This window comes from Epinephelus moara, chromosome 11 (assembly GCF_006386435.1).
Source record: "Epinephelus moara isolate mb chromosome 11, YSFRI_EMoa_1.0, whole genome shotgun sequence".
NCBI classification, from domain to species: Eukaryota; Metazoa; Chordata; class Actinopteri; order Perciformes; family Serranidae; genus Epinephelus; species Epinephelus moara.
In genome coordinates this window covers 17,140,049-17,166,285 of record NC_065516.1, presented here as the reverse complement: position 1 = coordinate 17,166,285, position 26,237 = coordinate 17,140,049, and the positions used below count along the sequence as shown (strand labels likewise).

At 40.4% G+C, this 26,237-nt stretch overlaps 2 protein-coding genes across 6 annotated transcripts in view; both read right to left on the bottom strand.

Annotated features, from left to right (window-relative positions):
- Positions 1-835: 835 nt before the first annotated feature.
- On the bottom strand, positions 836-16,277 carry ncapg2 (non-SMC condensin II complex, subunit G2). 2 transcript variants are annotated; one of them, XM_050057220.1, is made up of 27 exons: positions 16,194-16,277; positions 15,858-15,975; positions 14,108-14,299; positions 13,863-13,977; positions 13,608-13,765; positions 13,351-13,485; positions 13,142-13,236; positions 12,904-13,060; positions 12,717-12,809; positions 12,501-12,626; positions 12,113-12,292; positions 11,778-11,930; positions 10,551-10,773; positions 10,337-10,434; positions 9,390-9,560; positions 9,234-9,304; positions 8,969-9,122; positions 8,616-8,789; positions 8,354-8,470; positions 5,831-5,983; positions 4,489-4,588; positions 4,118-4,323; positions 2,279-2,413; positions 2,036-2,139; positions 1,792-1,892; positions 1,568-1,667; positions 836-1,456 (listed from the first exon to the last, which is right to left on the bottom strand). In XM_050057220.1, exons 2-27 carry the CDS (start codon positions 15,933-15,935, stop codon positions 1,405-1,407), a joined length of 3,441 nt encoding a protein of 1,146 aa, XP_049913177.1. In that variant the 5' UTR covers positions 15,936-15,975; positions 16,194-16,277; the 3' UTR covers positions 836-1,404. The 2 variants fall into 2 exon arrangements, with proteins under 2 accessions (XP_049913177.1, XP_049913179.1); XM_050057222.1 differs by having other exon boundaries at positions 9,390-9,557.
- Positions 16,278-17,623: 1,346 nt separating this feature from the next.
- Positions 17,624-26,237, bottom strand: part of esyt2b (extended synaptotagmin-like protein 2b) — a 54,373-nt gene continuing 45,759 nt past the window's right edge. For all 4 annotated transcript variants that reach the window (XM_050056435.1, XM_050056434.1, XM_050056436.1 and 1 more), the window contains 6 exons: positions 21,132-21,484; positions 20,678-20,776; positions 20,261-20,392; positions 18,925-19,030; positions 18,769-18,818; positions 17,624-18,668 (listed from right to left, as the gene is read on the bottom strand). In XM_050056435.1, the coding sequence (XP_049912392.1) occupies positions 18,596-18,668; positions 18,769-18,818; positions 18,925-19,030; positions 20,261-20,392; positions 20,678-20,776; positions 21,132-21,484 (813 nt within the window). In that variant the 3' untranslated portion in view covers positions 17,624-18,595. The remainder of the gene's footprint in view (positions 18,669-18,768; positions 18,819-18,924; positions 19,031-20,260; positions 20,393-20,677; positions 20,777-21,131; positions 21,485-26,237) is intronic.

Here is a 26,237-nt window from a genome sequence, read left to right as displayed (position 1 = left end):
TCCATCCGTCTATCCATCTAACCGTCTAGCTATCTAATAATTTTAGGGTACAAGTGCATCCAAGACAATACTTTTACACACCTTACTTACTTATATACCATAAAACTTCAATTAGTAGCCCAGGCTACTATTTTCTTAAATCACTGAAATCAACAGGCCTATAATTGGGACAGACCTTTAATTCCTTTCACTTTAAACTGTTGCTCAGCAAAGATGTACAGACATATACAGTCAAATTGTTTATTGAAACAAGTATGAATTTTATTTGTTTAAAACTTGGCTTCAGGTAACATGTTTATTATGAATCATTCATTTGATCTAGCTCTGACAGACATAGAGTTACAGCACTTCCAGCATACCAACACAACACCATTTTATCCTGTTAAAACAATATTCACAACTTGGATTACTTTTTACTTACAGGGAATAACTTACTTACCTGGTTCAATCGAGGAATGGACACATAATTTGAGGTAGCAAACAACCCAGTTTTATACATCTGAAAAACGACCTCAAAAATTTTCTTCAGTAAGTGAACTTAGTTACTTTCCACCATAGATTACATAATCAAAAGATTAAATGAAGTAAATGTGCGATCAAAGAGGATTACAATTTAATTTTCTGCCATGTGCTCCAGAACAGTGAAATAACGCTTACTTACGTTACTCTTTCCTGAAGCTAGAAATGCACAATCACAAGTATAGACTGGAGCAAAACAGTATGTGAGTTCTTAAAATGGGTGCCATTGCCCTTTAAGAATGAAGAGAGGAGAGAGGATGATTTATGGCTTGTTTGTACAGTTGTTACTTGGCAAAGCGCTGTAAAGGCAAGAAGAAATAACCATCAAATTCTGGGTGATTGATACAGCTTGTTTTATTCTTATTAGCAGGGCGCCACAGTTGACACACTGTCAGACCAACAGATACATAAACACAGACAGAGAAACATGAAAAAATATATGCATTTCATATTACATTGTTAAAAAAGTGGAGTGCAGAGCTCTGAAGAGAAAGCTTTAAAGAAGAATACCACTCAATGTAAAAACTGTATTTCTGCAGTCTGGAGGACTCCATCGATATTTCTTAACATCATCAGTGCACAAAGCCTGAGAGACAAGACTTGAGTAATGTGTGCCATCAAGAAATAAATAAACAAAGACAAGTGGAGCCAATCTGGAAAAACATGGCAACAGACAGGCACTTGTCCTCAGCTTTAGAGTTCAATCCAAACCATATTTTCTTTTAAGAAGCCCGGTCAGTGAAGTTGAAATATTTAATCCTGTCATTTTTATCTGCCAAGCAACTGAAAGTCTGTTATGCTGACTGCAAAGCAGACATTATACCGCTCTCTTTAGCTTCATGAAATATAAATGTGAAGCAGATAATACAAATCAAAGAGGTCAGTTTATAAAGCCAGAATTTCATTCAAGGTCTTCACAGAAGATTCATAAATAACCCTGTGGCAGGAAGGGATAAAAAGGTTAGTCATTACAGCTCATGGTCTAACAATCAATAAATTATTTAACCACAGATTATTTAAAGAAAATATTCAATCTCCATCCACTTACCCCTGTATATCTCTGCTGTCTGCAGATGTGACTGCATGTTTGTGAAGCTGCTGCTGGATAGATGTGGCTGCGCTCTTCAAACCTGCTTTAGTCTGCCCCGCTAAAAGTTTGATAAATAACAAACTGTGATCTATCTTTACCATCAAAAAGAGAAATATCTGTCTGACCTGCTTCTGACCAGGAAAACTCAAATTCTAATCTAAATTCTGATCATGTAAACTCACTGCGCCTGATGACCGCCAAGACGTGCAGGATGGCAGCCAGTTCATTCAGACTGCTGATGGCCTCAGACTCAAAAGATGAGCAGACCTCTGTCAAAAATGCCCTGAAAGAAACATTCAAGAACATTAAACTGTGTATTTATTACATTTAGCTGAAGCAAATGTATTAAACTAAACCCTTAGAATAAGGTTAACCTCTCAAAAACATCAGAGAAGTTGACAAACTGAGCAGATGGAGGATAATTACCTGGTAAGAGAGGGCAGTTTGAGGATGACAGACAGCAGAATGCAGGACAGAGGAGGCATGTCCTCCACTGACTCTGGGGCGATCACCTCTTCAGGATGGGTAATCTTTAAAAAATATGAGCACAGCAGCATTCATCATTCCCTTAATTGAATTGCTCAAGAACGTAATCGGTCAAGCCGCTTATCACGCCCAGGACGTGAGGGATATTGGTAAAAGACAAATGCTCTGGCAGGTAGGTCATACCTTCTGAAGCAAATGTCTCTTCTCCACAATGATGACAGCGAAAAGAGTGGAGAAAACCCCGCAGAGAGGCACCGTGTCCCAGGTCTGTGCCACCTGGAGGAAATCTGTCAGGCTGGGAATAGCTGACTGACATAGCTAAGTCAGGACACAAAGATGGAGATATTTTTAACACAAGGGAAAAAAATGTTTATGTTGTATTTACAGCTAGTGAGAAAAGAGGAGTTAAAGAGTTAAAGCTCCCCTCCAGACACATTGTAAAGTATGTTAAATTACTCGGCTATGATTAGAGTTTAACGTGGTTTTTCCACATAAAATGTTTGCAAAAGGGCTTGATGCAGATCGTTCTCTCATTTCAATTCTGAATCTGGACTTCCACCCCGCCCACCACCTCTGCTTGCAGTAGGTTTCACTTTCAGCTCACACCAGCGCTGAGACAACTCTAAAACAGTGTGGCGATGAGGCTATAAGAGGTTGACGGTTAATTTTGCTGTCAGTGACTGACTGATGAAAGAGCAGTGCGCATCAAGTCGACTAGCGTTAGCATTAAAGGGAACATCAAAGAGATCCAGCCATACATGTTTGAGGCTTAGGGACCGTACACATGCCGTGTTTTTGGCACCCTCAAATTCAGTGTATTTAATGTAAACCCGCGGCACCGTTGCGGCTCACACAAGTTCCTGAGCACCCTGAGATAAATTGAGTTCAACACCATGTCTGTGATTGTGATAAATACGGAGGAGAAGTTGCTGATCATTTTAGTGCAGGGCTGCCAGAGCTTTACATCTGTCCCACAGACGACAGGCATACACACAACAAGCACATGGAAGAAGATCAGCTCTGCACTCAGGATTTCAGGTAAATAGGTTATGATATGATGCTTCTCAACATGCCGCTGCGCTCTTGAAAGCTTGCACAGAAAGGACACAAGAGCAGCACCCAGCACCCGACTTTGTGTTTTCCAGGTGGTTAAAGACCACCCTGACTAAAGGCCCTTTAGTCAGACCCAGACTCAGATGAGGAGTCTGCTGTGCTCCAAGATTGGCAATTAGCAGACGTATCAGAATAGTAAGTGCAGTTAGCATCTGTTATTTGTTTATGTTGTTTGTTAGCTCGTTAGCTACCTAGCAGTGGCTGACACAGTGTTTCTGATTGTGAAACATACAATATCTATAATGGGGTTTTTGGGGTTTAGTAGTGAAAGGAAACTTCAGGGTCCAGTTGACATCTATACACTGAACACACCCATGTCTGCTGTCATTTTTACTGTGCTCATGCTAACTCTGCTTCAGCTTAGAGATTTCTTTGCCGGTGTTGTGTCAAAGTCCCGTCAATACAGGTTTCCTGTGTTAGACAGCAACTGGCTTTCATAATAGTGACATACCTAGTCTGGCTTGCTCAGTGTGCGTTTGAATCTTAGATTTGAGGGAAGTGCACAGACATCGCCCTCTTCAGTAGAAGAATGTGAAAATACTTCTCTAGTGAAAAACTCTGAACAGATACAAGTCAGTACAGTCAAGGCTAGACAACTGAAACACATGAAAATTAAAAAACACATTTTTACCACAAAGTAACCTTGCTTCTTTTCCATTTTCTGTTTTACATGATGTTAAGCATTTTGCCTTCACCTATAATGTCGCTGCCTGTTGTCCTTGGTTCTGTCTGCTTTTTTGTAAAAAATAATAAAAATAAAGAAGAAAAAAACAGAACAAAACGAAGGAATACAAATTTTCGAGTGGAGGGGAGTGTCAGAAATAAACAAGTGGAGTTCATGTAGAACAAAAGGTAGTAATAAACCAAATAAATACATCACACACAGTGAGGGTTAAAATATGTACATACCTGTTTTCCCTCCTCTGGTTCCTTCCTGAGACGGCGAGCTAAGAGCTCTATAATCTTCTGAAAGATGTTGGCCACAACACCCAGAATGACAGTGGTTGGGCCTTCCTCATTATCCTGATCCTGGTTGTTGTTCTCCTCGGGTGCATAGCTGTCTGCCACCTCCTTCAAAATCTGCAACACTGCAGAAATACACAGGTAACCTGCCTCTGGAAACACAAAGGAAAAACATTTTCTGTAAAATGGCAGTTCAGTTCAAGAAACATGATACAACGGAAGTCTTAAGTGAAATAAACTCAAGCTTCTGCTACACATTTCAGTTATAAATGTCATGTATCTTTCCTGTGTTGTAAACAGACAAATCAAACACTCACCTGAGAGGAGGGTGAGTGAGCACAAGTGCAGGATTTGACCCTTGAACGTGTCGTCGCCCAAACCCACAAGTAAAACGTCTCGGCACACTGTCAGGAAGCTCTGGTAAAATGCATCATCATTAAGATGAAGAAAACCATTTCACACACTCCAAAAAAGAACACTTATTAAAATCAACAACAAATAAAGATGATGCTGAATCTTAGGCGAGCTACATTTTAGTAAAACGTTCATTTCTACTGCTAGCTGGTGTCCTGTGGAAGCTACCTACGATCCCCCGCCACTACATTAATAAGAAAGGCGCTAAAACAGGTTTATTTTCAATCTCTGATCGCAGCAGTCATGTGGTGACAGGCTGGAGAATAATGGCACAAATAAAGAAAATAAGCCAATTTCAGTACGGAAGTATGAACAGGAGGAGGGTTGTACATGACTATGTGTGGACTGGAGCAGAACAATCTATGAGGAGTCTAATTTTACCGAGCAGAACAGAAAGTCCTGGAAGCAGGAGGCAAACAGGCTCCACAAAACTTAATGTTCTGAATAACAACATAACTGCATGTTTTCATCGACAGCCTTGGTACAGGCTGAGTATTAGAGTGAAAATGAGTGAGACGAAAATCTCAACTGGCAATTTATGAACAAGGAGATATGATTTAATTTGCAAGAAGTCTGCGTTTGCTCGCAGATAAATCATCTTGCATGGGCTGCCTTTACAATTCACATAAATGATCTTCCTGAAAAAAATATTTTTTAGGAGATGCAGATGGACTCCAATATGGCACTCACAACTATTCACCCATCCTTATCACCCACATCAAGACCTCACCTCATATTTGCTGCATCATTATGTTCGGTGTAACACAAAAAATATATAAAAAAAGTCCGATACCAAGAGCACTTGGGTATGTATTTGAGGAGACAGGCTATGTGTTGGTCTAATTTTGTGCTGAAAGACACAACGATGATCAAGCAATAATTTACTTCATCACATAATACAACACATTTCCATGTGCAGCTGCTGTGGGTAATATTCTGTGCCTAAATCACACGTTTGTGCTGCAATGGAAGAGAGTGTCCCATCTCCCTTAATGGAGACCACACACATTTTCACTTTTCGCCCAAATTAAATGCTGATGCTTAGTGCAGCCCTGCATATTCAGCAAGCCATTTTAGCTTCACTAATTATAGTCGGGCAAGGCTCAATAGATACTTAGAATAGGCCCAACACATATTTGTTTGGGCTCAATTAATTCTTCGTGGACATTTCCAGTCTAAAGTCCTCCACTGAAAACATGCCAGTTGGCTTTTCGAAGCCATGTGTTTAGTAATAACAGAGCTCACCTCAGTTATCTGTGCAGCCAGTGGCTGCGACCTCTCTGAACCTTCCTCCTCATCATTATCGTCGGTACGTTTAGCCAGGAAGGGCAACACCCTCTCAGCCACCCACGCTGCCACATGTTCCAGAGAGAGCAGGTAGTCTCGACCCTCTGAGGACTAGGAAGGAAGCAAAGGGTTTATTTTTCTTAACTTTTTAGCTTGTTTTTGCAGTTTATGAAGGAAAACAATTTATATCTGGACACAGAAAAACAAACTGTACCACTTAGGCTCAAAACCAGAAAGTAACTGGCTCACAGAATGAGTGATACTGGCTCAACACAGACTGTAGGGTAGCGACAATTGATTATTTTCATTTATTTTCATTATCAAGTATACAAAAACTAGTGAGTTAGTATGTGTGTTTGTGTATGTACTTTCTTTTGGATCATAATATTCTGGAACTGGACATCAGAAGAGCTTGTAACAATTCTTTCTCTTCTTCTTTTTGTTGATTTGGCTCTCAAGATCTTTCAAATGGGACCACACGGAGCTCTCAGTTTGCTCCTTTTCCTGCAGAGTCTCTTTCAGGCTTTCCATGTCCTCAGTGAGGGATGTCTTTTCCTCCTGCCACATGTCATGACGACTCTGTAACTGCTCCTCAGCCTTCTTCAGAGCAGACACAAGGGTGTTGTTACCCTGTTTCTGCTCGTCCAGCTGAGCCACATAGGAGGCTCTTGCTTTTTCTGTCCCCCCCAGCAGGGCCGTTTTCACCTCATTGGAGATGGTCACTCTGCAGCTGATCCTCAAACTTTTTCTTTAGAGCAGCCACAAGGTTATTGTTTCGTTTTCATGCATCTCCAACTGGGCAAAATGAGTGCACTGCAATTTTTCCAGCTGTGCAGTGAGAGAAGATTTCCCTCCTGCCACTGGAGATGTTTGATCTTGAGCTCCTGCTTGGCTGTCTTCAAAGCAGCTATGAGCTTTTTATGTTCCACTTTCTGTTTGTCCAGTTGAGCCAGATAGGAGCCTGATTTCTCCTTCTTATGCTGGAAACAGAGGGATCTTTTCAGTCTTCTCGACCGCCTCCTACTGTTTTTGAAGATCTTCCTCTATCTTGCTCAATCTCTGCTGCATCTTCTGAACTTGAGCCCTCTGAAATGCCAGATCACTCTCCAGCATTTCTGCTTTTGAGCGAACCTTAAAGCCTGCTGTTTGTCAAAGAGCTGCATCTTTAGGCAAGTGGCCGCCTCCACGTTGTTTGCAGCCACTATATGCAACTGCTTTTTGACACAGAGCTCTGACCTAATCGCCTCAATTTTTCTTTCAAGGGCCTCTGTCTCTCCTTTCATCTGCTCCAGTTGGACTTGCAGGTGCTTGGTAGTGGAGGTCTGCTGCTTGAGATCTTTCTGAGCTTTAGCCTTCTTAACTTTCAGACAGCTTTTCAACTCCTACTTCACGTTGGTTCCAGCAAGCAACTGCCTGTTACGACAGAGCTCCAAATTCTTTGCCTCCAGCTCAATTTGCAGGTCCTTATTAATAAAGGTCTGCTGCTCGCGATCTTCCTGTTCCTATCGTAGCATTGTGAAGATCTTCCCCAGCTGCAATTTTAAACACCTTGTCTCGCTGGGTGGAGAGGGTCCATGTTTAGCCTGAGCTAAATCCAGCTGGGCTTTAAGGCCGCATATCTCCCTCAGCAAAGGTTCTTTCTCCTGGCTCCACTCAACGTTCTCTTGTTCCTGGAGCTGATCGAGGAAACCGGCCAGCAAGTCCTCTTAAATCTCCAGCTGGACTCTCCCCTCAAATGTGTCTTGGTGAGCCTGGCCTCACTATTCATACTGAACTCCTTCCAGTGAGCTGAGATAGAAGTTAATTAGAGGTTCTGAATTGAACTCCATGACTTTCAGCTTTATATTCTGTTGCACCTCCGTGCTACCGCCTACAATGACCAGGTAATATCCTCATTTGTTGAGTGGTGAGATGGACGTCTTTTAAAGCAAAGAGTTCTCACTTGTGCCATTCAGAATGTGGTCTGAAAACTTGCATTTTCCAGGATAACTTCTGACACTTTTCACTTAGTAGGACCATTTGTGTATGAATTCATAAACATGTGATGTATTCCAGATCTTAAATGAAATAAAAATTCAATACAAATGTAGTCATGTGAAACACACAAGGCCACAAGCTTCATCAAATGTTTCTGAAAGATTTATCTAATGAAAAGAGCATCAGCATAGTGATGACCACCATAAATAATTTTAAAGAACATCAGGAGTCTTGCCTCTTGTCAATTAAAAAAGAAACAAGAATTCAAATGCTTGTAGTCTGCTTGGACCCGATACATGCTGCTTGCAGCTTTAATTAGGTAACATTTTCGTGCCAATATTATCATGCGTCCTTTAACTGCACTAAATTTTGTGTAACTACATGAACGTAAAACAAGTGTTGTTGGAAGAAGCAAGCGAGTTATGGCCAGTAGATGAATAAAAGTGAAACATGGGTTGAGAAATAATGTGTGCAAACAAACAAACAAACAAACAAAAAACTTACATAATGTTGCAGATGTGCACCGAGACGGCTGTGGTACATAAAGACTTTCAGTGCAGTCTCCACACTGGGACTTTCAGGATCTTCTGTGGCGGAGCTGAGGTGAGCGTACAGCACTGACTGTTGAGACAAATATCACACTGATTCACATGATGTCAGAGGAAAACTTCTCACAGAGGACCAAAATAAAATAAATGTGCCTGGTCTATGTGTAAATGCTAAAGATAAATGGGAAACTCAGACTGTTGAATGGTATCCAACATACCCTCCAGTTTCCTAGAACTGTATGGAGCTGCTTCAGTGGTCTCTGACCAAAAGCCAGGAGTTTCTCTCGTGTTGAAGTGTGGCTGAACAGGTACTCCAGGTATGCCAGTGCCAGGGCTGGTTTGGCCTCCGTTGTCTCCTGGATACGCACCTTTCGATTGGTGTTTGCCTTGTCCTGAAGTTAAAAGGAAGATGACATTTAAAAAGAGCAACAAGGGGTATGTCAATCAATCAATCAATCAATTTTATTTATAAAGCCCAGTATGTGTTTGGATTACACCTCTTACTTTTAATTAAAATCTCAGAAACCCAACAGTACAATAACTTCAGCAATTTGGTGTTGTATTGACTGACCCCTTGCTTGGGCAGAGCCTCAGAGAGCCAGTCAGTGATGAGTTCGAGGATGTCTGCAGTCTGGCCCCAGCTGCTCATGCAGTCTAACAGCTGGCTGTACTGTGCTGGCACTGCTGCTGAGTCCATCCTCCTCAGTTTGGAGAGGACGCCACAGCTGGGGTTAAAGAGAGACAGGTTAAACAGTGAAACCGAAGAGTACAACGGATGAAAAACTACAAAGAGAAAAGCTGACGACAGAGAGGCCAGGAGATGCGTTAGTGCTTACCTGAAGGCTGGAACTGCAGCTGGGGGCATAAATGAGGCCAGCTGTATGAGAGGAACGGTGCATCGCTCATCCTGGTAATCAAAAAGTTTTAAAGTAGTACTTGTTTATGGGAGAAAAACTTCAAAGTAAAAATACAACACAAGGACGCTGAAGTACCTCAAAAGCCTGGAAATATTTGACCACGACATTTCCAAACTTGGCAAAGGTGTACTTCTGGGCCTCTTCGTTTTGTTTCAGGGCCTTTTCGACACTTCTCCACAGGATGACTACGACCTCCAGCAGACTGGACACGACAGCCATGTCTTTCCCCAACAGAGGTTCAGCCTGCTACGACACACAGAATACACAATTTGTACTCCTGTATCAACAGTTTTCCATCTTACCTGATTAAGGCTTAGAGACAAAAAAAATGTTAAGCGTGACAGCTAAATAAACAACTCCCTCCTTCAAAATCCCCAAATTACTTTAATACTTTTCCAATTTGCATGTTAGAGTGAATTGGGGATTGTCCGATACGCGTCATACTGTTCAGCGTGGCCAATCAGACAGATCCCTCATTGTCAGGATCATCTAGTGCTGCCATACTTGTCTGTATGGTTGCAGGAGGACAGCATGACGAGATGAGTGTAGACCAATGTGCGAATGCCAGAGAGGAACTGGTGCCTAAAATAAAAAGCTCTTAAGCCATCTGGCGATATTTCGGTTTCAGGAGAGACGACGTGTCATAAACTGGTATTGTCCAGTCTGAGTCGAGAACTGAGTACACCGTAATGTAGCATTTATTTATCTTAATATTCAATAATGTTATTGCATATTTACCTCATATCGTGCAGTCCTAACCAAAACACACTTATTCAGCAACTATTCAACTATATTTATTTTTCATCTTTGAATTTTGGACTATTGGTTTGACAGAACAAGCAATTTAAAGAAGTTGCCTTAGCCTTTTTAACTATTTTTGACTTTTTATAGACTCAGCATATTTCTCAAAGTTTAGTTTGTGGAAACAAATTAACGCTCAATTATCTAAATAATTTTAAGAAAATCAATACTCTTGTAAACTTGTTCTGTCAATTCTGTCAGCGCAAATGTCTCTGACTTACTGTGCTGTTCTCCTTGTTGCTTTCATTCATCTCGGACACGTCACACTCAGTCTGGATGCAGCTGTTCAACACACGGCGAATGGCCAACATCAGCTTTACTAGAAGACAAAACAACAGATGAATGTACTACAAATGCAACACGCTAAATAATTTCACTCTTGGTTAATCTTTGAAAGGGTTCCAAAAAACTCTCCAATGTACACACAGCACTTACTTATGTTAGTGGGGGCTGTGTGTTTGTGGGCGTGCTGGTAGAACTTCCTCGCAGCCATGGGGTTCATCTGAATGAGGGTGATGCACCGACAGCACCACTCCCTCTCCGACTCGTTGACGGGGAAGAAGGACTTGAAGAGCAGATCGACGATGCGCTTGGAAACCGAATGGGAGTCGACAGCCAGACGAGCCAGCAGGTGGTCCATGTTGCACACGTCCCAAAACTGGAGGGCGGCACACAAGGAGAAAATGCAGCCCGTGTTTTTTTTTAACCCTAACCTGGCATTAAGCTGCAGCTTGTAAGTGGATTGTGTCTCAACGCAATTTGGCTGAACAACGTTTGGATCTGTACCAAGCACTTAAATATATCTTCAGTATCAGAAGTTTATGACTGAAGCTGCTTGCCAGCTATTTGATTAGTGTGAACTTTCTTGTTGGATTTGCACATAGAAGTATATTTACATCCGACTACCTACTCTGTGTATCTTAGAGACAGATTTTTGTTCAAATAAAATTCCTTTACTATCTCAATAACATGTTTCCCTTCATTGTTTATGTTGGGAATTTATCCTTTTTAGTGTCTGGATTGTTAATGTCATTCATTAGTAGATATTCTGACTTTTTAAAAAAAATATATATATATATATATATTTTAGGGCCTAAAAACATGGGGGTTTTGTATCATTTTGTTGTTACTGTTCTGTTTTTGTTTTGTTTTTTTTAAAGATATTATTGGGGGCATTTTAGCCTTTAATTGATAGGACAGACAAACGTGAATGGGGGAGAGAGAGAGGGGAGTGACATGCAACAAAGGACCACAGGCTGGAGTCGAAACCGGGCCGCTGCGGCAACAGCCTTGTACATGGGGCGCCTGCTCTATCCACTAAGCCACCAACGCCCCGATTGCTGTTACTGTTTAATATCAATGTTATTCATCATTGGAGGCATGCAAGAAAAATGTTTTCTTCATGAATTCAACGTAACATAAGGTGAGTAACTGATATACATTTGGTCATTTGGGGAGTGAAATATTCTTTTAATACTATTTTGTTTATTGGGAAATGTATAAATATGTGTCAACATATGTACTTTAAATAAGCCAAAACACAATTTAAAGACTGTGATAATCACACAAGACAGAATCAACCCAGTTATGAGCCTGGTGTTTTGGGGGTTTTTCACCAACAATGTACAAAAAAAAAAAAAAGAAACCCTGCACATACAGTACCTTGGCGGCACGCACTGCCTTGACCTTGATCAGCGTGTCGAGGAAAGCTGTGCGGACTTTCTCCGAGTTGTCATGAAGGCTGTATTTGAGAGTGGGCAGGAGTTTTTCCAGTATCGGATGGCTGAGACTGTTGTCCAAGACAATAGTCAGACACTGGGGAAATCATCACACAAACCACAAGTCATTACATGTCCTGTCTACTGCCAATAAATGCTAATGCTAATTTGTCCATGTTGTTTGACATGTTCTCATCTTGGATCCTGGATTAGATTTCATATTAGTAATCTAACTTTAAGAGGCTCCCCATCAGGACAGAGAGTATCGGCATTTCCTACCTTGAAGACCGAGCACCGCACATCAGGGGAGCTGCTGTCGGCCGCCAGCTCCATCACCAGCTTCTTCAGGAAGTCTGTGATGATTGTAGGAGGGAGGAGCTCCCAGCACTTGGCCAGGATCTTACAGACTCCCAGGGTAGCGTTGGAGCGCACAGTGGGATGAGGGTCATCAAGGAGGCCCTGAGGATGAGAGAGAGAAAATTGGCACTGAGGTTCATGTTAAGAATATCAAAAAGTCCAACAATGAATTTTGATTGTATTTTGCTCCTTTTTAAGCTCAGTATCTGTTTTGTGGTTTTGTAGCCGCAGAAATAAAAGTCTGGATAAAAAATGACTAAACATTATATCCTATGTTTCCTCACAACATACATAGCTGAAAGGTTCTCACCATCACTGTGTCCAGCTGCTTTTGAATAGCCTCATCTATATTCTTGTTGCTCTGCTCCGGGTCATGGACTGGGAAGGCCTCAGTGAAAAGCAAAGTGGCATTGGCGCGCACCTCAAAGTTTGGAGCCTGAGGAAATCAAACACAAACACATTAGACTGGAATAAAATACTAAAAAAAACAAAACAACTTAATACAGTTAGAAATCAGTATCCGTACACTTAAAGCTTTCCAGAGAATGGGCTTGTAGAGATTACAGAGCATCTTATCCACCTTGTTACAGCCCTTCCTTGTGTGGAAGTAGCTCACAATCTGTGTATGAAAGCAAGGAGATCAGAGGAGAAATACACACAGTACTGTCGCATCATGACTGATAATGCTGGGAAAGAGCAGCTAATAAGTCTACCTGTCGGACTTTGGCGTGGACAGGAGATGCTCTATGAAGGAAGATCGCATTCTGCATAAAATCCTGAATGCATGAGTTCTCAATTTCCTCCAGGAAGTCCTCGCTAGCCTTCTTCCATGCTCTGAAGTAGACCTCTGTAATATGAGTAGTCATGGTCCTGCACAGAATGATTGAGTTGTAAATAACATGAAGATAAAATTGACACCTTTCAAACAGATTAAAAAGTTAAGCGTCTTACTTGCTATAAAACTGCAGCTGGTTTTTGATGGTGCCGTGAATAACCCAGATGAAGTTTACGTTCCAGCTGAAAAGAAATACCAGGAATCGCTTTCCCTGTGACAATACACATCATCAGGCTGACACCTTGAAGTCAAAACCACAACAGCAAGAAACAAAACTGACTCAGTGACTCAAACACACACAGCAGCACAATATCACTCTACTCACGTCATCGTTTCTAATGTAAACAGGACGGTGAAAGCACTGAAGCAACAAGTCAATGATCTGCTTGTTGTCTTCTGATGTGTAGTCCAGACTCAAAAGCACATCATGGAGACTCCAGACTCTTTGGATCTCAGTACCCTGACATCACAGAGGAAGCATTAAAGTTATACAAAATAATGCTACACAACTACTAGAACTGAAAATAGAGCAAAGGGCCCAATATAGACTGTTCTGACATTAAACTGAGGTCATATACTGACTGGTTTCTTCAAAATGAAGCTCTTCTGCAGAGAGATGAAGAAAGCTGTGCGACCAAACTGTTCTTTCTCTTTCAGCCCCTTCTTCCACCAGGCCTCGCACAGTGTGTGGATATGGTGCTGCAGAGGTGCCTCTGAGACAGGCAGCGACACCAGAACATCTGAGGGAAAGACACAAACATCACCATGAAGTAAGAAAAATAACAAACCTGAAGACGCATCGATTTAGCTTGGATAAAAATCAGCAAAGACACTGACTGTGTAGCCTGTGGACAAGTTCCAGAAGGGCAGTGTAGGTGTCACCATCTTGCAGGACCTTTGAGGACACGGCAGCCACCACTGTCACACCATCCACGACAGCCATGACATGTTTCTGAATATGACATAAAAGTATGTTCATTTTGATATACAGTCTAACATAAATCTAAACAACAGCAACAGAATATCAGATTCTCATACCATTAAAGTTTATGTCATAATTGTACATAAACTGGTAAACTCACAGGGTCTGCAGCTGACTCCACTTCCATGCTGTCCTCCCTGCCCTGCTCCCTGCCCTCCCCCCAACGCTCTGGAGGTAACTCCTGCAGGACATCCTCAAGGAGTGAGACCAGTTTTCTCCACAGAGCCTGTCTCTGGTCTCTGGGCATCTCCTGCACCACCTCCTCCACATCGAAAGGCTCCGTTTTGTCCTTCTGCTCAGAGACACAGACAGGAGTGGGACAGACACAGCTTGAGACATGCAGGATAAAAACACAGACAGCTAGAAAAACACTTAAACTGTGTGACTACAATACGTTTTTCATTCCCAGTATTAGATGACATAGAAAATAAAATCTGTTGCACATATTGATAACCAGTTATGAAGTAAAATACCAAACTTCTGTTTAAAATTTTTAATTATTGCTGGCTTTTCTGTGCTTCAGTGAATTCTTTGAACTTTGTGTTTTGATGCTGTCAGTCAGTAAATCACTTAAATTTGGGCTCTACTAACATGTGTCCTACTTTGACATTTAGTCTTACATTTGATGACATCTGACAGTTTCTACACATCACATTTCTGTGTTCAGTGCTTAATTAATTGATTACTTCAGTTTTAAAATTTAGATCAATTTCCCAAATGAAATTCCCAAATTGTACAGACTTCAAATTCCCAAACTGAGCCTGTACCACACTTCACAATTGTTTTTTTTAAATGTAGGATACAGGTGGGCTGGACAGCCACATAAAAGGTTCAGGCTGAGAGCAATGCGAAAAAACTGTCAATTTATTCAGAACGTCTGTGCACAAAAATAAGAGTGCTCAAAGTGCAAAAAATAATAAAATGCAAGCAAAAGTTTCAGTCCTTGACAATCATCAGTATTTTTGAGGCTGTCCAGCCCAGCTGTATTGGTGTGTGGGTAGCTCCTCTGCTGTACTGTCTTGGTCCATTGTACTGACGCACCCAAGATAAACTTTTTTGTTGCCATGTAGGCACAGTTTGACAGCAGCCCTAAGATTTAACAATATATAGACATGCATTTAGTGGTCAGTTACAGAACGTGCTGAAACTGATGCAATCAAATACAACAGTATTTCAACAGGATGTCTACAGGTATTTAACCAAATTTGAGACAGATTTTTGGACGAATTGTCTTTGTCTTATTCAAGCATTGCAGGTAAAAATAAGTAGTATAAATAAAGCACTGTGTGGAGATGCATTTTCTGTAGGAATATGCTTATAAGGATGAGTGAGCTAACCTAAAGTTTGTCAACATGTAAGTGCAAGTATAAAGTAAAAGGACAGTGTTAGGTTCAGTGGTAGGTTTAAAGACTTCTTAACATCAAAAATGTGGACGCAGAAGAGCTTGACACCTTCTGATAAAAAGAAATTAGAAGATGGATAAATGAAATTAGATAAAATGTTTGTGGCAATTAAAACCAAACACATTCAAAGTCATTGAGACTGATTACTTTTAAGGCTTATAGTAAAAAAAAACGCATTTAAGAGAGTTTTAAGGACCTGCAGAGATCCTGTTACAGGTTAAGAAGGTGTAAATGGTTTTGATTTAAACAGGTTTAGAGGTGTTTATTTAACTTTATGGTCATTTCTGAGCCCACAGTTTACTTTATCTCTCAATTATGAGCTAGGTTTTGACGCAAAGCCCTTAATATATAAGTACTAACCTTACATTAACCTGAAACACATCTAATGTTAAGAGATATTCTGGTGGCTTCCTGCAGTGTCACTAAACGTTACATGAAGTCACTCACATGAAGCTGGATGAAGCGGAGGAAGTCCTCCACATTTTCCTTACAGACGGACTCTATAAACGCCTCTCGCTTGGACATGTTTTCGGTTTTCCAAGCGACGTGAAGATTCCCAAGAAACCTACAATGAAAAACACAGCAACGTTAACGTTTAGCTAACGTATATTTAGCTAACTGACCTTACTGTAACTGGTTCAAAACAAATATGGCAGCCCGTTTGTCGTTACCGTTTAAAGTGTTATTTGCGAACGTTAATGCGACTCTGCCTGTTGGTAGTTGTAGTATAATGACTTATAATCATAAAGATATAAAATATGAACCAAAAGCTTCGTCTTTTACCTTTTTATTTATAACTTTCTGGATGAAACCGCCGGATGACAGCCTCCCATAACAACAGCAAACCCGCGCAAATTTGTATAACGTGCGTCATGACGTCTACGTCCACTAAGACGCTGACGTATCATTGTCGTTTCCTTGTTCTGCCACTAGATGGAGACAAATGACTTCATATGTTTTACAGAGTGGGTCGCCTTCACCTCAACAGAGAGCACAGAGCTTTACACTGTTGCTGCACACGTGATTTTATTAATTCTGTAGGAAATCTATTTTATCGATTACACCCAATCCTGACAGGAAATTATGCTGCAAGCAAGGTTGAATTCTGAATTTTGCCCAGGGGCACTTCAGCACCAATCTACATATGGTTTACAGTTGGTGAAAAGTATAAAATTAACTCAAATACTCTGTTTGAGGTGCTTTTTTTGAGTAATTCCATTTCAAGCGACTTTATACTTTACTTTATTTGATAAATTTGGTTTCTAGTGACTTTACAGATTCAGATTATTACAAAATATAGCCTAAATAACTACTGAAATATGATACATTATTATAATTTAAGCTACATGGCAGTATATAAAGTATTTAAAATTAGCTCCAGCTTTACCAGCTGCAGTATTAAATCGATCAGTGATTATAATCCATAATATAATATACATTGTGCTGAAATGGGTCATTCTGCATGATGAATACTTTTACTTTGGAAAATGTGAGTATATTTTGACACTGATACTTTTGTACTTTTACTTAGGTAACATCTTTCAAGCAGCTCATTTAGTTAATCAGTTAGTGGTATTTTTTTGGTCCTTAAATAACATCAAGGAGTTTTAAACTAATAGCAAAAACAAACAAAAACAGTTCAAAAAGGTGTAGGCTGAAGCTTAAGCTTATTAGACCTACCCTTTAACTTAGCATATTCTCCTGAGTAACTTACTTTCTGCCATGTTTAAAGGATACCTTTGACATTTTTCACCCTGGACCCATTTCCCTTGTAAATTAAAAGAGACATCTGCTAAACGAGGCAATAACAAACCGATCAGATCAAGTGAAAGGTAAAGAGACACTTTACAGTAACAATGTTTAATTGCCCTGTGTGACTCCATTGCAGATTATTCAGCGGCTGCTGGCTGCGGTCGGCTCTAGACCGATTTCAAAAATTGTTCACATCAGTGTCTTTGATCAACTGACAAGGGGAAATAGGGTCCATGTTGAAAAATGCTTAAGTTATCCTGTAAGTAACACGAAAACAAAACAAAAAAACTTGCTTGTAAAACAGTACTTCTACAGTTTTATTGTTTCCTTTTACTTCACTAAATGATCTGAGTTTGTTTTTTTAACCACTGATAATATATCGTATTGAAAGTGGTAATAATTCATATTCTTTGTGGCTGAACAGACCAAATTAAAAGACAAACAAACAAGCGAGACCATTTTCACAAGAGAAACCATTTATTCCTCAAAACCCACGAGGCATCATATCATTCAAAATAATAACATTAAGAAGGCAAAAATTACATAGCAGGTTTTTTAAGGCACAGGATAGATAACAACAAACTTATTTAAAAACCTCCAACACACAGTTATGACTGCATGGCAAAACATGTACAGGCCTTACGACATAGCTGTGTCATCTTCACAACAAGTTGTGGCAGCCCCGCTCAGGAAACGCAATAACTGCCGTCGCTGCTCATTTTATTCAGTTTGTTCGACTTGCGTTTGGTTTGAACATCCATCAAACCCTAATTCAAGTATCCTTCATATTATACAGCACTTGTTCATAGCCCTAAAATGCCCCCAGCTCCTTAGTAACATCCAGTATTGCACAGAGTCCTCGTAACATTTGCAGAGCAATCGTTTTATTCCTTGCATATGTGCATTCCATGTTTGTAATCAAGCATAAAGAACAATAAGAGGTAAACAATCAAATAACACTGCATGACAAAAAAAACGTTCAAAGTCAAGCCTGCTCTGCTACTAAAGCCTACGTTTGTGATTGTTTCTGTTCCTTTGGTTAAAGTTTTCTCAGACGACAGAACACACTTTGTCACATTCGAACAAACGAGACAGAAAGCAATAACAGTTTTGACAGATTTCAATATAATTCCTCTCGAGGAAATATAATGCCATGAATACCCCTGCAAATTCTTATATATCAGCAACTTGCTATTTACATAAAACACTGAAACAGAGACAAGGCAGTTAGTGTTTCAATGCATTACAATATCTTACAACATCCTCCCATCACCGTCATGAAATCGTGGATGGAAACAATGATCGGAAATGCTTGAAAAAGTTGTTGCATGCTGAAATAAGTCCCATAAACTATATGAAAAGTGTACATGGATACAACAAAATGATGTGCCCTTATATTAACAAGATCACTATATTACAGCAGAGAGGTGATTTCACAATGAGTTGAGGGAGTCTTGAATGCTTCTGATGCTTTGAGACGACACTCCATCTTCACTCAGCTCATACCTGCAAGAGAAAACAACAAAAATATATATATTTAAGCACTAAAACAGGCTGTTTATTATCACTCAGTGCTGCACAGGGCAAAAATAAAACACAGGCTTACCACTGTGTCCATCCTTTTGATATATCCTCTCCACTTAAATCTACCAGCACCTAAGATTTTGGACAAAACAGCAAAAGAAACATTAAGTTTATGGTATATGTGCAATCAGTGGGAGTGAATCTGCTGCTGTAGGTTACACATAAAAACAGACGTTACCTTTCCTAAAAGCCCTTTGTGTTTGGACAGGATGCTCCCGCCGTTCTTCACTGCTACATCCAGAGTTCTCCTGTGGAGCTCCACCATAGATACACTAAACTCAAACCTGCACACACACATTAAATAGATTTTATGACACCAATCTACCACAGAGTTATTCATCAAATAAAAAGGCTTAATTTGTTTAAAACATGAGACATTTTCATCAATAGTTATTAAAAAATTGGAATGAAATATTACACAGTCGCACCCTAGATGTACTTTCTGTGTTTGATTTGCATCAAGCTTTTAAAGGGTAACTGGTATTTTTCAACATGAACCCTATGTTGTCATGTTTTTGCGTCCAAGTGGCTAATGGGAACAACTATTTTTGAAATTGGCCCAGCATTGAGCAAGACTGCAACAGGCTGCAGTGTAACCCCTTGGGGCAATTGTGCGCCATCAATTTACATCAACTAAAAGTGTTTTTTGCCACTGACAGGCTCAGATTGTTATTATAAGTGTCTGACAACATTATGTAAAGGATACCTGCTGAGATCGACCTTTTTATTAAAGTATAAGATACTTTTTGTTCAACCAGAGACAGCCCGAAATTACTATCACCAAAGCCACCAGACTCCATTGAAAAAAAAAACAGTAATTTTAATTTTTTTTAAAAACTTGCAAAAGCTGTCTTGGTTTGTCTTTCCACTGTTCCAACAATCATCACCTCTGGTTTGGTTGAAATAAACTCTCAATTCACTCAGGAGGATGTGAGTTTGGTTGGTTTGGCGAAAGTGATTTCTGAGATTTCTCGTTTAAAAAAAGGATCTTACTCTTTAACAAAAGGTCTCTGTCTATGGGGATCTGTTCCATAATGTTGTCTGACACTTATTTTACCAATCTGAGCCTGTCAGTGGCAAAAACAAGCACTTTAAGTGGACGTACATTGAGGGTGCACAAATGCCGCGAGTGGTGCAGTGTTCTCACTCAATAATGGAACAGTTTCATAACTTGTTGTCTCCATTAGTTACTTAGACACAAAAAGATGTGAAAATAAGGTTGCAAAAATCCTTAAGTTACCCTTCAATGTTTGAAACAATCTAAGAAAGACCTTAAGACACCCCTGATCTTAATAAAGGTTAACAATGAAAACTCAACAACAGCTTTTGCATTAACATAATAATGTTTTAACTACAAATATTAAGCCTATTAAAATACCTATAAACTTTCAGGAACAGGGCACAAGTGAGAAGCCTGAGAGCTGCAGCACACATCTGATAGTCATACTTTTTAGGTAACAAACATGCCACTGACAAATCTTTAAGCACGAGTTAGTAATAATATCTAAACCCACGTTTGATCATAAACAGGGTTAAGGGTCCTCTTCATTGTGCTGGTCTTCCTCCTCCCCGTCCGGCTCTTGTCAGGCAGCAAGTACAGGCGGATGAAGGGATCCGAGCCGTCTTTGGTGAAGGCTATCAAGTTACTGAAGACACACAGGACAAAATTGTTTCACTCACATGTTGCCAGTCACATGTTGCTTAGATTAAAGGTGCCTGTTTATTCTTAAATGTTTGTGGCTCTACAGAAAGCAAGAGGAATACTGACGACTCACTACCCACAAATTATTATAAATGAGCGAGACTTGGGCCAAAAACACAAATGAGTTGGTAAAAGTCCTTGAAAACGAGACCACCTTCAAACAAGTCCACAATATATCTCTCAGAAAACAAATTTAGATGCATGGTATGATGGCAGTTGTGGACCTCACCGGCAGGCGTGCGCCACCACAATGAGTTTGTTCCTCTGGGAGCTGTGTCGGACAGTCAGTTGGACCTCACCCAGGGGGTACTGGCTGGGGGCCGAGCCGCTATAAAACACACCAGAGTACTTCAGTGTCACTTCTAGAGACTGCACTTAAATTATACAGCAGGGACAGATGGATAGTTCTAAAGGTAGTCAGATAAAAGATTCATAAAGATGCATCTTCCAGAAAAAAAAGTCAAGATGGCATTCTTTCAGAGGAGACTGCAGAATTTAAATTACACAAATAAATTGAAAACCAATGAGATCCTCTAGTTCAGTGCATCAAATGCTGCCATCTTTGTTTTAAACTGCACATGGTTCCTTTTAAATAAACAACTAAATAAACAGCAACAGCTCAATGACAGGAACAGTAGGTGGTCAACAGTTATAAAAAGCAATGTATCACTTATGCCATTTACTTCTGCAGCTGACGGAGCCGTTGCTGGAGCTCCAAGGTGGCGAAGGGCAGCGAGATATCCGAGGCCAGGCTGGGTGTGGACTCCTTGTGAGGCAGGTGTTTCTGGGAACTAGACATGGAGGTGCTGAGGTTGGAGAGACTGCGGAGAGGGCTGGCTGAGTACGGCTCGCCGTCCCTGTGTTGGAGGGTGAGGGTGGAAGCGTCTATAGGTGGAGGAGGCGTGGGTGGAGGCAGCGGGGAATCTGAAACAGATCGTCTCGGGATGGGGGCTGTGGACGGCTGCGGCACACTGGACTTCCTGACCTGGACGGAGGAGGGCTGGTCTGAGGAGACCTGCTTCTCCAGGGACAGGATCTACAGAGAGACAGGACGACATCACTGAGAATAATGAAGAAGAACTACAGCAAAGCACTGGAATAATAATCTGTGTAATTTATAGGATTTTACTCTGGCTATTTCCTGTTTAAGTACGGCAACTCAAGTAAAATATCTTCCTAGTTTTCTTAAAGGGCACGTCCAATATATATGTTTTAGTTTAATATACATTCTGTAACTTCCCAGTAGTGTTTCTTACGTTCTCAAATTCAAACATTCAAATTTTGGCAAAGTCTGTATATTTTAGCTTCAAATGCTATTCTCTCAAGCACATGTGACCCGATGTAGGTTTCTGCATGATGAAGTTGCTACAAGTAAACGCTCTAACCTCCCTGATGTGCCTCTTCATGACTGAGCCAAGCCTTCTTTCAGAATTGTGAGTTATTGATCGTTGAAATTAGCTATATTTCTCTAACCCACTAACCGACACGGAGGCTAAGCAACGTGCTGCTGTGGACGCCACATTAGTTTGATTTGAAAGTTCCACAATGGCACACACAAACTAACCAATGAAGGCAGTGGTAGATCAGCAACTCCCGTGTTCTGTGAGGTAAAATTACTGTTTTTGTCGTTTGTTTGTTTTGACGGTAAGGTAAAGATCGGTATTATACCGACCAGTGAGCAGTGATAACTAACATGTCTTTGGGGTTATCAGGTGGGAACCTCCTTTCACCAGTGTTTCGTCTAGTTGGTCCCACAACACCTCCAGGAGGCTAGACAGTGATCTCTGGTGTCCCAGAGACACTCCCCCAATGCCAGCTCTCACTGCTCCCCACACCGACCCAACAACCTCCTTTATCTTACTTACACATGGCTTTCTCAGCCCACACAGCACTGCCACCTTCAACAAACCCAGGCTCCGTTTATATGAGCTCCAGGTAGTGGAAATGTATTTAAATGAACATTTTTTGTTTTGAGCAGCACATATCCACAGTTAACATGACTGTAATAACGCACTTGATTGAAGTGGCTTTTATATTCCAGCTGGCACAGACGACAGAGCCGACACGCATATTCAGCAGTCAAAGGATTAAATGTTAAAACAATAAATCAAATTATTCATTATTCATAAATTCAATATCTGTAACCACTTATCCCGTTGGGGGTCACAGGGGTCTGGAGCCTATCCCAGCTGACATTGGGCGAGAGACGGGGTACACCCTGGACAGGTCACCAGACTATCACAGGGCTGACACATAGAGACAGACAACCATTCACACTCACATTCACACCTACGGACAATTTAGAGTCACCAATTAACCTGCATGTCTTTGGACTGTGGGAGGAAGCCAGAGTACCCAGAGAAAACCCACGCTGACACAAGGAGAACATGCAAACTCTGCATAGAAAGGTCATTGCCGGCTGCCAGGTTCAAACCCTGAACCCTCTTGCGGCGAGGCAAAGGTGTGCCCTAAGTTAAATTATTATTATTAATTTATTTTGATATAGTTATCCTCCAACACCCACAATCTGACCCCGATGTTTTTTTTTTCACCCAGAATGAACCTGGAAATAAAATCAAGACAAAATACAACCTGCAAATCATCACCTTTTCTGTGGGTTGTCTGCTCGGTACCAAACCTAATGCAGGACTCTGCTTTATACAACGGCACTTTAAAAAATCTGAACTAACCCTTTTAGCATTAGCAGCAATCACTGCTCTAACCTATGTCACTGCTTTTTGCTAGCGGCTACAGAACGCAGATGGATCCGCCCTTTTAACTCCACGAAAATGTAGGTTTTTCAAAGGGGATTTGGTTACATTGGTGGCTTTAAATACAACCTTAGAGCCACTGAAGTACTCAACCGGTTTAAAATCTGTGTGGTCACAGTGACTAATCCTTCCTTGAAAAATCATCTTAAAACTGCTGATACTGCTGAAAAACATCTATATCTTTGAGGGTGTTAGTAAAGCCAAATGTGTCGTTATGGATTTATCTATCTATCCTTCTATCCTCTGGTCCCAGAAAGGTCAATAAGCCTGTAAAGCAATTTTCCGTTTTGGATATCTGTAGTGAATCTTGATATGCTGGTTGTGATCCAATACAGGAAAGCTATTTCAGTGCGGGTCAATATTTGAAACGGCTGCATTCATTTTCTTATTTGATCAGTTGTGACAAATCAATAATGGAGAATGTTCTTTGTGTCAATGACATGAATGCAATACGATTTACTTTACATGTTCTGTGGTTTTAGGCAGCAACTGAAATTATTCTTGTCAGAAACAGAAAGTCAATAATACCTTATCTGTATCTTGTAACAGCAATACTGAGTGTTTATAGTAAGTACTTCTTCATTATGAAGAAGGTCCACTGAAAGCTGTGCATTATGTTCCGTGGATGTGGACTGAATTTTATGGTTTTATAATGCTGTATCACAAATAAAATTACATTCACCGTCATTGTATTGGTGAGATTTCAGCTGACAGATGTCGCAAATTAATCCAACTCTCTAAATGGCCACACACCACTAGTGAGAAGCAAGAGCATTTTAAGTTCTATTTAATTTGATTAATAAATGTATGTATTTTCAATTTGGGTATAGCAACCTTCAATTCTGTGAAGTCCCCAAAAACAGTAATACAACACTCCAAATACTGTATACAGGTCTATAGTCAACACTGTACACTGCCAAGATCCTGACTTTCTACCAGGGTCGTGTATTTTAAGCCTCAGTGTTCTTGCAGTACATCATGCATGCAGCTATCACGTGCATAATTAGGACTACTTTTAGAACATTCTCATTCATTTCAAAACTAGTCAATTGGAAACTAAAAATGAAAAAGTCAGCCAGTGAGAGTGTTTTTTTCAACCACCTACAACTGACAAAGGTCTCCTGGTGTCCCTTGGACTCTCCTGGTTACACAAAGGTTAAATATAAATCAAATCTGATGCAGACAGTTGACATTTCAACCAGCAAAATCAACTGTTCTAATGCTTGTACCAGCCCCCTACATTCACCTTTGGACAAAAATGATGATAAAGGACAGCTTATGAAAGGGTTTTAAAATTTGCTGACATGTTATTCATCTGAAAATTCTCATTATACACGTAATGCCTGGAAGGTAAACTCATTATACGTAACTGCTTATCCTTTTCAGAGGCACAGGGGGCTGGAGCAAATCCCAGCTGACTCGAGAAAGGCAAGGTACACCCTGTACAGGACACAGGACTATCACAGGACTGACACACTGAGACAACCATTCACACTCACATTCATACTTACTGGTAATTTAAAGTCCCCAATTAACCTAACCTGCATGTCTTTGGACTGTGGAGGGAAGAAGTCATGCTGAGAAGGTGGAGAACATGCAAACTCCACGCAGTAGGAGAACTTTCAGATGAAAATTGGAAAGCAGATTGTGCTGATGATAAATGCACGTCTTAAACTAATACAGTATAAACTGAATGCAGACATTTATGTCACTGGTGGAATCAAATCGATATAACAAAAACATTGGAGACATTTGCACAAAATGTACGGAAACCAGAGGAACATTTTTTCATTATATTTGGCGACACAAAGAGAGGTCGCACAGTGGTGCAGCAGTTAGCACTGTTGCCTCACAGCAAGAAGTCGCCAAGATTGATCCTGCCGGCCAGCAGGGTACTTCTGAGTGGAGTCTCAATGTTCCATAACCCTGTGACAGTGTACCCCGCCTCTCACCCAGTGCCAGCTGGGATAGGCTCCAGCCCCCCACGACCCTGAACCCTGAGCTGTTAGGGATAATAAATGAATGCCAAAAAAATCTATAACATTCTGGAAAGAAGTGAGAGCTGTAATTGAGAAGCTTACTGGACCCAAAGCTTTTACTGTTAGGCTGATATCCAGAGAAACATAATTAAAGGAAAAATAAATGAGAATTTATTGACCTCAGAAAAAGACTCACAGATCAAACTCTACTCAACGGATAAGATGTATGTTAGCGAGCCTTCTGTTAAAAGGATTACTTACATTTTAATGGCTAAACAGTATATATTTGAAAATATATGGTGGTGTTCATTAATTACGTCAAGGATTAAGATTTAAAGGAACAGTGTGTAAGATTTAGGGGGATTTAATGACAGCTGGTGGTGAGAATTGCAGATTGCGACCAGCTGAAACTTCTCCTGGTTAGTTTTCCTTCAGTGTTCATTGTTCAGGAGGTTTTTACTGGGAGCAGAATTATCCGCAGAGGTCTGTTTCTCTCCAAAACAAACGAACCAATTGATTTAAACCAGTAAAAACACTGAATAAAGCAGTTTCACGTTGAAAAATTCTGTGTTTTTCCAATGCTTTCGTAGCGGAGGGGCTGCTAAGTATGGTGGCCAATGTGAAAATACGAATGGCCCTATCTAGAGCCAGTGTTTGATTTGTCCGTTCTGGGCTACTGTAGTAACATGGTGATCTCTATAGACAAGGACCTGCTCCCTATGTTGATATAAACAGGTAATTCTAAGGTATCGAAAACACAAGGGTTCTTATTTTCACGTAATTATACACCAAAGAAAACATGCTTAACATATATTATATTCCATTTCTGCCAATACATACACTGGACCTTTAATAGATGATCAAGTGCATGACTAATTTCTGTGGACAATTTAGTTTCCAAGCTTGTAGACCTCTTATTTTTTGCATATATTGCAATTAATATACTCAATTTTGTATTACCATCTATTAAAACAGGAGGAGCATAAGTTATAAGAATATAACTTTACTTCGTTTATACCAATGTAGCAGTTTTATGTTG